General features: G+C 43.6%; 1 protein-coding gene across 1 annotated transcript in view; it reads left to right on the top strand.

Moving 5' to 3' along the window:
- The first annotated feature begins 364 nt into the window (after positions 1–364).
- Positions 365–12,743, top strand: part of QRFPR (pyroglutamylated RFamide peptide receptor) — a 14,144-nt gene continuing 1,765 nt past the window's right edge. Inside the window, exons 1-5 of the mRNA XM_027902784.1 lie at positions 365–838; positions 8,084–8,242; positions 8,776–8,837; positions 9,587–9,822; positions 11,620–11,717. Coding sequence (XP_027758585.1) covers positions 499–838; positions 8,084–8,242; positions 8,776–8,837; positions 9,587–9,822; positions 11,620–11,717 — 895 coding nt within the window. The 5' untranslated portion in view covers positions 365–498. The remainder of the gene's footprint in view (positions 839–8,083; positions 8,243–8,775; positions 8,838–9,586; positions 9,823–11,619; positions 11,718–12,743) is intronic.

The following is a 12,743-nucleotide window of genomic DNA, read 5'->3' as shown; positions in this document are numbered from 1 at the left end:
AGGGGAGCGGCGCCGAGGGGGCAGCTCTGAGGGGGTCCCAGCGCTGTGAGGGGGGCCCAGCTCTGTGAGGGAGTCCCAGCGCTGTGAGGGGGGCCCAGCTCTGTGAGGGGTTTGCGCTGTGAGGGGGTCCCAGCTCTGTGAGGGGGGCCCCGCGCGCTCCCTCGCGCGCGAAGCCGCCTCGCGCCCTTCCCGCTGCACGGCGGCGGGGCCGTGGCGGGCGCGCGCTCGGCGCTGATTGGCCGCCGTTCCCCCTCCCCGGCCCGCCCGCCCTGGCCGTGGCCATGGCCGCGGGTGGCGCCGCTCGAAGTTTGTGGCCGCGGCGGTGCCGCCGCCTCCCCATCGCCCTCGGGCTGGTCCTGGCTCTGCGCGCCCCTACCTCCGCTGCACACTGCCGGGTCCGGGCCAGCTGAGCGCCGGAGGGCGGTGGTCCGGCGATGGCGAGGCGCGGGCGGCGGCGCTGAGGCGGCTGAGGAGGGCGTCGGTGCCCGAGCGGGCGCGATGCGGTCCCTGAACATCACCCCGGAGCAGTTCGCGCAGCTCCTGCGGGACAACAACGTGACGCGGGAGCAGTTCATCGCCCTCTACGGCCTGCAGCCTCTGGTGTACATCCCAGAGCTGCCGGGGCGCACCAAGGTGGCCTTCGTCCTCATCTGCGTACTTATCTTCGCTCTGGCGCTCTTCGGCAACTGTCTGGTGCTCTATGTGGTGACCCGCAGCAAAGCTATGAGGACCGTCACCAACATCTTCATTTGCTCCCTGGCGCTCAGCGACCTCCTCATCGCCTTCTTCTGCGTCCCCTTCACCATGCTGCAGAACATCTCCTCCAACTGGCTCGGCGGTGGGTGCCGGGGTCGGGGCGGGCGGTCCCGGGCCGGGCTGGGCTGCAGGGGGGTGGCGGCGGGGAGGGCGATGAGGGGGCAGCGCTTGTGGCAGCGCCGCCGCCGAGACTACAGTTCCCGCCGTGTGTGAGGGACCCCTTCTCTTTCCCTGCTTCCATGAGGGACCCCTTCTCCTTCCTGCCGTCTGTGAGGGACCCCTTCTCCTTCCCGTGCTCTGTGAGGGACCCCTTCTCCTTCCCGCCGTCTGTGAGGGATCCCGTCTGATTCCCGCCCCCCTGTGAGGGATCCCTTCTCCTTCCCTCCCTCACGGTATGGTAAACCCAGCGCGCTTTCCTTCTTGTATTCCTTAAAAGTTGCGGTGTGTGTTTGGCAAACGGTTCGTTTTGTGGTGGTAACGAGGAAGTCTTGCCATATTGTCTCTTTTTTATTTTTCTAAGTATTGAAATCTGCCTGGCAAGTGAAATGTTAGTCTTTATTAAGCTTAAGGTCCTCAGCTCGGAGACAGACCTCAATAGTCTCTTCTGAGGAAAAAGAATGTCCTTGGAGAAATAGGGAAATGACAGAACATGCAGAACTTCTGTTCAAATAATTACTTTTTTTCTCATTCTTATTTTTTGAGAACTATATTGTATTCCTGTTGATGTGAAGGACCTTTGGGCAAGGCTTCCCTGATGCCCGGGAAGGGTGTTCGGTGTTTGTTTTTTTTTCTCTTCTATGCATCCTATTTCCAAAGTAGTAAAGAACAGACAAAAGTGCAGTAGGACTGCACGTTGTGTTTATCTTCCTTTTCTTGTGCTTAAAAGAACTTTGGACAATTGTAACTGGAAAAATAAAAGGGGTAGTTTTGCAGCAAGTAGCAGCCAACATCATGCACAACCACAAACTGAAATATTTTTCAGAATCTTTTAACATGAGCAGAAAAGATGTTGATAAAGCGATACATTTGCGGTTCAATTTGCAAGGCTTCCTGTGCTCCTTTTGTTGGGAGACAGTGAAGGTTACCTTTAGAACATTTACAGGAGATTTACTTCCAGTACCTCCCACAGACTAGAACTGGGAATTGGCAGGTCAGAGGAGCCTGTAAAACCACACTGATACCTTTCCCAGTGAGGAATGGTTTTTATTTTTGTCTGAAAAACAGGAACTTTCCGGGAGAAATGATGAATACAACACTTCTGGGGCTACTGCTAATAAGGATAACTGTTCTGTTTTCTTATGAACTTCTTTGGAGGAGGTAAACTTTGTTTTAAGAGCCCCAAAACTAATTAGCATGTTTTAATAAAAATCATGGGATAAATTGACAGCTATACTACTGTGCCTTACTTTTGACTATTGTGGTTCCAGTTCTCCTTCCTCCCAGAGGAACACAACAGTAATTACTGGTGACATCCAGTGATCTCACATAAAGGGGAGAAGGAGGCTGAATTAAGAAGCTTTCCCTAAAGATAAGAAGTGTGATTCTTCTCTCTCTTAAGGAAGGCTCCGGTCTGTCAGCTTGACCACACATCTGACCAGAATCAACTGAAGCTGGGTGGGATAAAGCCCCCATGTTGGGTAAATTACAGCAGATTAGAGCACAGGCAGGTGGAACAGTATTGAGAAAACAGATGGGTTTACATTCCCCTTCTCTTCCTAAGGATGCTTGCCAAAACTCTAGCAGTATTAAGTGTAAAAGGTGTGTAGCATAGTTGCAACAAATAGCTTAAAATCCATTGTTCTGTGGGATTTACTGTACTTTTGCCTTCTCTCTTTGCTGTGCTAGAGCATCTTCAGTCCAAGTGAATCCATAGGTCCCTTTGACACTGAGCGCAGCCTTTATGCTCCTGGTAAATTAACACAGTACTGGGAGGACATAAATAAGTAAAATCACTGACAGGTGTTAATCTTTCACTGTTGGGGGCAGGGGGTGTGATGTAAAAATGAGACGTGAACTGATGGTATCCCAAGGGTATCTGATTCCAGGTCTAACACTGTGAAGCGTGACTGGTGATTAGAGTTACACTGCGAATCAGAGCCTGCCAGTCCTGGAGGAGTCTTTTCCTTGCTAGCTTTACTGGTTTAACTTTCCTTCTGCCTTTCATTTTGTAGTCTCAAAAATCTTATTCTCATCCACCTTAATGCAGCGCTGCTGAGTAGTGCAAGCTCCAGCTCAGTTATAAAATAAGGAGATTTGACTTGTAATATATCCCTGCTGAAAAAGGTGGTGCGTCCTGAGACACTTGATGCTAGAAACATGTTTGGGATTCTGAGCAGTCAGTCACTTTATATCTTGATTTATTTGCAACCTAACTTCACCTACAGTTAAAAAACTGAGTATGTGCCTCACTGTGCCTGGTTATTGTGCAGCATTAAAACACAGTCCTTTTAGCTCTATATAGGGAGCAAACTGGAAGCAGCAGCATATTGACTAAAATCAGGTGAATTGGGCTTAGTTTTGGTTCTCTGATCTCTTAGTAATCTCTGTAGCTGTGCGAGACTGTAGTAGTGGCAGTACAAGATTTAATTTCCAAACTATGCAGTTAAAATGACTGTAATTTCTAGGGGAACTTTAAATGAAAATCCTGCCAGCTAATCTCTCTGTAGTGTGGAAGAAAATGAAAATTGTGGCTTTGGCATAAATGATCACTGGCATCGTATTTACGGGTAAGAGAGGTAAAATGGGAACTCGAGTGAGAGCAAAAGGATGCTTTCAGCAATAGTATGTCTTGGTGCAAACTGGAGCAGTTGAGGATTTACCCTTGTGTGATCGTGGGTGGGAGGCAGCAGTAGTGGTCTCGTCACACTGGTGGGGCAGCCCTGTCAAAGATGAATTTGGGCTTTTGTCTCTGGGTCAAGTATGATGAGAGTTGCTTTATTTTCTGACACTGCTTAGTTATCTGAGCAATAGTGCCATCTTTACAGAACTGCCTGGGGAGACTGGAGGGTCACTTCAGTGTTGTGTCATAGCATAGCCCTGGCAGAAGACAAGGGCAGAACTTGAGGTTATAGTACAGTTTGTGCTATGCTCCATCTCTCTTGTGGATTTTGTGTCTTATCAAGTAGGACATGTATTCTCAAGACAGGTGTCAGAGGGTGACTTTGCCTGTCTCCTGGGGAGCGGTGAGTCATCTGAGGCACTCCTGAACACACAGCACTTGAGATGCCCTCGTGTGTCTTGTCTGGCCTCTGGCTGCCGCTCAGAGGGGTGGATATTCTGTAGGTAACTGTCATATCTGGTGCTCCTTGAGATGACAGTTCCCTCTTCTCTAAAGGTTTGGTTGAAAAATAAGTGGCATCTTTTACCCAGTGCAGTTTTTAAGGTGCTTTCTGCTCTGTGCCAAATGTCTTGTGTCAAGCAGTGTGTTACCTTGCTTACAACTTCCCTGTGCTGTAACCCGTAAACATTCCTTTCTGAGGGGTAAAAGCTGCATCTTAGCAATGGAAAAAACTGGGCCTTTTGTATCTGATATTATGGGATACCTCAGTATTTTTCAGTGGAGCATTAGAAGCTTCTTCACTCTATTTTCTGGAATGTTCTTTGATACAACAACACCCCTCATTTGCCTTCTGCACTGCAAGAGGTTGTGCCTTGTGATTGATCTGCTTCTGTTCAGAGCAGGGTGATTTCTGTAGTTCTGTCTGTGTTGGTGAAACTCACCTTGTCCTTCTTTCTCCAAGTCCTGATATCATGTGTTATGGGGTACTTGTTATGAGTAGAGGCCGCAGTAAAATTCTGTATGAAGGTGGTTTGAGAAAGGGTTATACACTGAATGTGAATGCCTCAGTAAAGAAAATAGCAGGCTTGGGTTTTTTATGTATACAATGTACTGGCAGGGTGTTTGGTTAAAAGCAAAAGAATGCTGACAAAAGGAAACTTGCGTATTGAGCATAGGGAATTTCTTCCTGCAAGTTGTGCAGATCAGTAATTAGCATAAGTAGGAAACACACTGCTGTGTAATATTTACTATTGTATTAATCAGGCGAAGAAATAGAGCAAGTGTTAGGGTGCAGGTAGATTGATTAGTGTTTCATATTGGGTGGTTATTAGGTCCCGTTTCTTAGTGGAAGTACATGTAATTCTCTGCCTTGCATCAGATGAACCAGGGATGTGTTTGCCGTGTCCTGCTTTGCTCCCTGTGAGTGAGTCTGTCTCGAGATCTGGATCTTTAACTCTGTCAAAAACCCACACTTGTTCTACTTGTTGTCTGTACGACTTTTATCAGAGAATGGTTTCAGGGTCTTGTCCTTGTAACCCTAATGAAAGGAAAACTGATCTTTTAAATGGGTGTTGAAATGGATAAATCACAGTTACAAGCACAACATCCTATAATGAAGGCTGGAAGCATCGTTTAAAGGGAGTAACATTTATATAAATGTTTCAGTCTTCTGAATGTGTTATCATTAGGGAAAACTAATCATTGGCTGAATAATCTATGCAAATTTTAGCAGTGCCATGAGGAATACTTTTGGGAACCTCTCAGATTCTTGAAGAAGAAAAGCAATTAGTTATTTCCTTTCCCAGTGTTCTGCTGCAAATCATTTCCTTTCCCAGTGGGAAATGATCAGTATTAAATGCTGCAGTGTTGTCTTGACTGACAGTCTCTTGAAAGTGTTTGCTTACCTGGTAGAAACTTAAACATTTTGATACATGATAAGGTATTAGTTGAAGTATTATTATTTAAATTATTCACAAAAGTCAACACTTTTCTGTACTGCCTCTAGTGCATTAAGCATTTTGAGACGATCTCAGATGATCTCATTAAGCATTTTGAGATGATCTAAGATGATCTCTTAGAATAATCCTGACTGAAACTCACTGAAGTGGGTTTTTGTTCTTTATGTTTGTACATTTTTCTACCACAAATTGTCCTCTTTAGGTAGGATCTGAAATTATGTTTTGAAGAATGGGTTGCTTAAAAAGAAATAAATAGCAAAGTAATTCTAGTGCCTTTATCAGGCAGATAGGAAAGCAAACCCATTTTTATTTTCAGATTGGTTGGGAGATACAGAGCTTCATTTTATTCTTAATCCAAAGTTGATTTATTGTAGATGAGTTTATCATGGCAAGGGCACAGTACCTGATACAAATAACTGCAACATGTAGAGTCATGTTAGTGCATGGAAAAAAGACTTGAATAATGCTATCTGTTCAACCATGTAATCTCCAAGCAATGTTCTCAACAGCTACATTTTTACCAGCTTGGTTAGAAAAAAGGTGTTAGCCAGCATATTCCTTTAAAATCTTCTGTTACTTTGTGTTAAAACCAGAAACATGTGAAAAGTGTGAAAACCAGCTTGACGTGTGTTTAACAGGTGTCTTTGATACGCCATTCTTATAGTTACCTTATTTAATAGTAAACTTCCTTTTCCATGTGTACAAAAGCTGATAATGTCTGTAGTTTGAAAACTAGTGTTAAAAGACTTGGAGGAAGCCTTTAGTAATCATCTAAGCAGTTTGGAATGACTGGTGTATATTTATAAATAAACATATTTTAAAATAAAATTGTGAAAGCTTTCATAGTTAAGAGGAGTTGTATTTCAGCCAGATGTGTCTACTGAAAACCATGCTTTTGTTTCCCATTTCTGGAAGTGCTAATGTCACTCCTTGTGCAACTCAGTCAGGTCAGTCTGCAGGCGATATGTAGACTTTTCCTTTTGCTACCTTTTTAACAGTTACTTTTATATATGTAAAAGTGCGTATATATATATATATTGAAATAGGGGGTTTTGCAGCCTTTCCTCCTGGGAGTTCAGGAGAGATTTAGAGAGACTTGGTGGTGGTCTGTGCTCTTTGACAGTGGAGTTATTGGGAAGAAAATGAGGGGACACCAGTAAAAGGCAGTGAAAATCTGGGAGCTTGGGGAGTTAGTGCCTTCTGAACTCCGGTATTCTCTTGAATAGTTGGGCACAAGCTGGAAACTTCACCAGACTGATGTTACTTCAGTGAAAGTCACTGTCTTGTTTTGTTACTTCAGTAAAGTAATAGGGGGATACTTCTTTGCTTCCTAAGAATACCTGGGAGTGCTGGGACTTCGCTGCATCACAGGGAAGTCCTTATAATGCACTATAGTTCAAGTGGACTTAACTTTATTTAATCTTACCTTTTTCAAACTGAAATAGCATATGGTGAAAGTTTGGGATTTTGTGTTCTATTTTGTGTTGGTTTTTTGTGTTTTTTTTTTTGCTCCAGCTCTCAACCTTGAGCTCCTTTCTTTAGTGAAATAGGAACTTAAACATTTCATTAACATCTGCTTAAGGTGTCTGTAGCATCCTAAAGCTTGACTTGACATTGCATCAGGTATTCCTTTGGCTGTTTTGAGTTCATGGGTTTTATGTGAGTAAGATATAGCTAATGATCAGATAAGGAAAATAACCTCAACTGTTGGGGGAGTAAACAGCTGATATTGAAGTGTAAGAGTGTGAGGGAACTGTGAGAACGTGGACAGACAAAATTGTCTTGGGGTCAGAAAATGAGTAAATGACAAGTAGATTGGGAAGGGCATTAACATAAGATTCTTGAGAGAATAATTTATACCAGCTTCTGAGATGGTAAGGACGTGAGGGTGAGGAATGGAGAGTCACTAATATGTTAAGAATTGAATGTGTACTTTTGGGAAGCTGTAGCAGCAGTAAAACCTGAAGATACAGAAATACAATGGGAACCTGTGCAACTTTGAAAACGCAGGCAGGAAATTGCATTTGATTTGGACAGTGTCATTAACATAATGTGTTAATCAGGGAAGAGGGAGAACAGGAAGATGATGAAGAGGCTGAATTTTTCCTCTTATGCCTCTTAGAGGACTCCTCTGTATATCTCACTTGGCAGGATGATGCATTAAGTGCCAAAGTGTGCAAATAGAGCGGTATTTAAAAGAGCATAAGAATGTATTTGCAACAGCAGAAAAGGTAAACTTTTAAAGCTTCATAGAACTGGAGAGTCATCTGCCAAGATAAAAAGTAATGAATATGCCTGTAACTCGGCATGTTTGAAAACAGATGATGGAAGGTGTGGTCAGAAGCCAAATGGGAGTAAATGTCCAGCTGATACAGGGCAAGTGAATATGTCCTTAGAACTCTTGGTTTTAGCAGATGTAGTGTGTCCAGCAAAGAATGACTGATGAGTAGCTTAAATAGGTGACTTAGCAGTTTAGATGTTAAAATAAATCTGAGAATCTTAGTGTGCTGTTTCCAGCCATGGAGTTTCAGTACCAGCAGCTGTTTCCTGAAGTGCACCAGTTGCATACCTGACTGTCTGATCATTGCAGGGGCCTTCGCTTGCAAGATGGTGCCGTTTGTTCAGTCCACTGCCATTGTCACTGAGATCCTTACAATGACCTGCATTGCTGTGGAAAGACACCAGGGGATTGTGCATCCACTCAAAATGAAGTGGCAGTACACCAATAAAAGAGCTTTCACGATGCTTGGTAAGATTTTAAGCATCTCCAGTATTCGCGTATGTAGAGAAAGATTCTTCAGTGTGGAGGGCATGACGGAAGGCACTCACGGGACCAGTTAATAAGTTGTGACATTTAAAAAATTGCTTAAGGATAGTACTTTTATGTGTAGTAATAACAAGCCAAAAGCCTCACAACAGACTTAGCATCTGTAATCAAAAATGTCCTTAACAAAGACTGATAAAACTTTACAGCCTTTCTTTTTTTTTTTTTTTTTTTTTTTTTAAGGAAAGTTTCAAAATGTACAAGCACTGCTAAAGCAGTGTCACAGCTAAATGGTCCTCCTATTGCTCAAGCAAATTAAGTGGCTTTTCCACTTGAATACCAATAGTCGGAGGTAGAGAAACAGAAAGCCGAGAACAAAAGAGATGTTCTGGATGTTAACAGATTTTCTTTATGAAAAATTGTCTACCTTGCCTGACTTCTCCAAGATGAAGCTTTGTTGGTACCAAAACCTACCCTGCTCGTTGTACAAAAGCATTCAAAGCTGTATTTGTTTACAGGCGTAGTGTGGTTGCTGGCTCTTGTTGTCGGCTCACCCATGTGGCACGTGCAGCGGCTCGAGGTATGGTAGGTGACGTGGGAATTTTCCTTTTTGACACTGCATCTTTTCGTACCTTTAGCAATGAAATTGAATCAACTCTGATGAAATTAGAGGGGAATAAGAGAGGTGGAGCTTTTGTTTTGTGTGCTGGCATGGGAAAGGCTAAGGATTAGAACTTGCATGCGGTGGAAGAAGGAATACAAATAGGGACTAGTCATGTCTACCCTGCCTAATTATGTCAAAGAGCTCTAATTACATCTGTGACTTTCACTGTGGCTTCTTGGTTTGTAAGTGCACTGGCACACAGCACTGTAGGACTTAGATTACTGTTTCAGAATTGCAAAGTGTTCCCCAAGATCTGGAAAAGCCGTGCTTAGTTTCAAATTAATTAGCCACTCATTATGGCTGACGAGTTACCATACATTTTTGGAGGTTAAAAAAAATAGGCTCGGCAGAATCTGCTGCCTGTGAGTCGGAATGTTAACAATTTAAGTGACTAATATTTGAGGTTTCTGTACCATCTTTACCTGTAAAATGCATAGGCCAGGTCTCCTTTGAAATGCAAATCAGAGCACGTCCTAACCTTTTTTTTTTGCCAGCTTGGGTTGACCCAACACTTGATGTGGAAAAGTGTTTGGAAGAATTTTGCCACTTTGAAAAGTCTCTTGAGTGGTGATTGTTCTGTTAAGAGTGAGGAATATTTGAACGTGCTTGGTTTTCCCACTTGGGGTAAACACTTCAGTGACTCATCTTCTTTGCACTTGTTACAGGTTAAATATGACTTTCTGTATGAAAAAGTGTATGTTTGTTGCTTGGAAGAATGGGCCAGTCCGATCTATCAGAAGATATACACGACTTTTATTCTTGTTATACTCTTCCTTCTGCCACTGATGCTGATGCTTTGTTTGTACACCAAAATTGGCTACGAGCTCTGGATTAAGAAACGAGTGGGAGACGCTTCGGTTCTTCAAACCATTCACGGGAGTGAAATGTCCAAAATATCAAGGTTTGTAAGCAAAATACACTTGGAACTTTGACTTCTAGAAAGATTTTTTTTCCCCCCTCTGAAAATTCTTTAAAACCAGTGCAAAGAAACCCCCAAAACTGTGTTTCCTTCTCTGTTGGGAAGTCCACAAGCACAGACCAGTTTTTCAAACCCAGCCAGTTATTTGACACTCAGATACCCAATTTAAGGCCATCTAACCAGATTGTTTTCTTGGAAGTATAGTGCAGCCACACCGTGGGAGTGAAGCCCTTTCACTAAATCTCAGCATATTTATACTTTGTGAAATGCTTGTTTTTAAAAGATGGAGGCCCTCAGTTAGAAGATGACTCGGGGAAAATTCTGCTACATTATTTCTGTGTGTTCTGTGGAGAGTTCTTTATACAATTCTGAGACTCTGAACAACATCTTAACTTGACATCGAGTTTCCAAAGCATTTACACATGTTCTCAGATGAGTTTATGGGAGACTGCCCAGGTGGGAGTGCTCTGTGTGAGAAGCCACCAAAATCAATAGCTATCAGCTTTGCTATTTAGCACTAAATAGGGGCTGCCTTTAATATGGCCTCATGGTTTTTTTTCCCGTCATTTGGCAAATTGATCTGCTGCCTGATGTGCTACAAACCTCCAACAGTTCTGCTCACTGAGCCTTAGGTATTGACCCCAAGGAGAATCCTGACACACAGATTAGAGATAAATGATTCCTTGGATATTTGCCTAACAAAGTGCCTAAGGAGGCAGATACTTGCACATCAGCACTGGCGGAGGGTGCAGTCTCACAGGAGTTAATTTGACACGTTCTTCAGGCCACTCCTCAGCTTAGTTTCACACAGTGGCCCAAGAACCTGTAATTGCTACCAGTGAAGTGCTGCTCCTCTAGCTCAAGTGAGAGATCCATCTTGGAATCTATAAATCCACTTGGATCACTTATTACATAAGGAAAATGTTATGTATTCCCTGATTTTGTAAGATATTACAGTTGAGGCAGGGAGTGAGTTTCTTCTTTTTTTTTTCTAGAACTTTACCTACCAGCAAAAGTTGAATGCAGCTGCACTCACTCTGCCAAATTCTCTGAGTGATCAGCTCCTGCAGGTATAATCAGTGCTCCCAGACTCTTGTTTTTTGAGCAATTAATGGAATTTCATGTGTTCCAACCCCCCCATCTCTTACTACTGGAATTATTTGCATCTGCTCTAATAGAGTTTAAAGTGCCTAAAATGCAAGATGTGTCATGCCTTGCTGCAGCTGCAAAGTGCACTGCTTTCCCAAAAGGGAGCAGTAAAAGGTGCTCACTGATGTACCAGATTTATATGACGTTGCATTTTTTGTTTCCCAAGGGAGTTGTGCGCTTCTGAGCATTCTTCGAGGGTTTTGTTTGCATCTGGGAGCCCCCGGTGGTCCAGGGGAAAATTCACTGCACTGTCACTGCAGAGATCCGGGTTCGATTCCCGGTCGGGGCCCCTCCCCGGGCAGATGGAGCTCGTTAGCCCGTAAGGCAATCCATCTACGTCCTGAGGACCTCGCTGCCACCGTCCAAGCGTGTTTGGCCCCGGCAGATGAACCTCAGGATTAAAGGGTGGGCTCAGTTCCGCGCACACTGTGTCTCACCTAAAAAATCCAATGCGCAGGCTGGAAGGTGGAAAGACCTTCCCCGGTTCTTCGTTCGCGAAGAGACTGGCCATTTTTGTTTGCATCTGCAGCCATCAGAGCAGAGCAGTTCCAGCTGTAAGCTGAGGAGGGAGGTGTGAACTGCCAGTCGATGCTTAGTGACTCAGTGTGGAATGTCTTGGTGCAATTTCAGGAAGAAGAAGCGGGCAATTGTTATGATGGTGACAGTGGTGTTTCTCTTTGCAGTCTGTTGGGCCCCTTTCCACGTGATTCACATGATGATAGAATACAGTGAGTACCTGCCATGTGTCGTACAACAAAGCCCTTCTTAGTTGTTTTTTTTTTTTTAATGATGGGAATACAGGTTGTGACAATCTAGTGCTGCTGTAGTGTTCAGCAGTGGAATACCTTCTGCTGGCAAAGGCTCACGTAAATCCTGGATCCCTCTCGGAATAGAGATACCTAGGCAGTGACAGAGGAATTACTCTGAAGCCTGTGAGTGATAAACATACCTGCAGTGCTCATGGAAAATGAGTGTTTTTCAAAAAACCTATTATTACTGAATCATAAAGTCATATAGGTTGGGAAGGACCTTTAAAGTAGTGTTTGGGAGATCTCTTATATAGGAGATAGATTTGTTTCAATCATGCCTCTCCTTCTCTGCTCTGTGAATGTAAAAAAAAAAAACACAAACACAGAAACAACAGAAGAAAACAAAGCACAAATACAGTCTTTGTCTTGCACCGAGCTTTTTTTTTGCAGGGTGGGTGGGAGAGGGGAACCCAAGCTCTCCACCTGTTCTTTTGGAATGTAAGCTCTTTGTACAGCAAATAATCCAGGTCTGAAGGGGAGGTTTGCTAGGCCTTACAAGACTCCAGAAAAACACAAGACCATTAGGGTGGTGAGCATATCTCTGCAGATTCTTTTTCTTTTTTGTGTCTGTTGTGCTGCCCTCATTTGCTGAAAGGTCAAAAGTGCCTGGCTGGAAGGTAAAAGTTATATCTGAGCATAAACCTCCTTGAAGTACTGTTTGAATTTAAATTTAATGTAACTGTTTTGAGTTAAACTGATGAAATTTCCGTGCCTTCACCTGTCCTGGTTTTAATGGTGTGGGCGTATTGGAAATATAAATTCTGGACATTATAGTGATAATACCCAATGAATGCAGTTGAACTTTTTCAGTGGTCTTGACTGAAAATTGTCTTGGAAGTGCCCTCAGTGCTTGTTATCCTTGCTTTTTGCTATTTGCCCTATTCTCTCTTCATCTCCCATGTCCTCCATGGATGCTGGGCTAACTATCACGCAGCAGGCTGTGTG

The sequence above is a fragment of the Empidonax traillii genome, unplaced genomic scaffold (genome assembly GCF_003031625.1).
Source record: "Empidonax traillii isolate 1590-97213 ecotype Southwest subspecies unplaced genomic scaffold, ASM303162v1 scaffold910:size426884, whole genome shotgun sequence".
Taxonomy (NCBI): domain Eukaryota; kingdom Metazoa; phylum Chordata; class Aves; order Passeriformes; family Tyrannidae; genus Empidonax; species Empidonax traillii.
The sequence above is the reverse complement of the archived record's forward strand: the minus strand, read 5'-3'. Positions and strand labels throughout refer to the sequence as shown.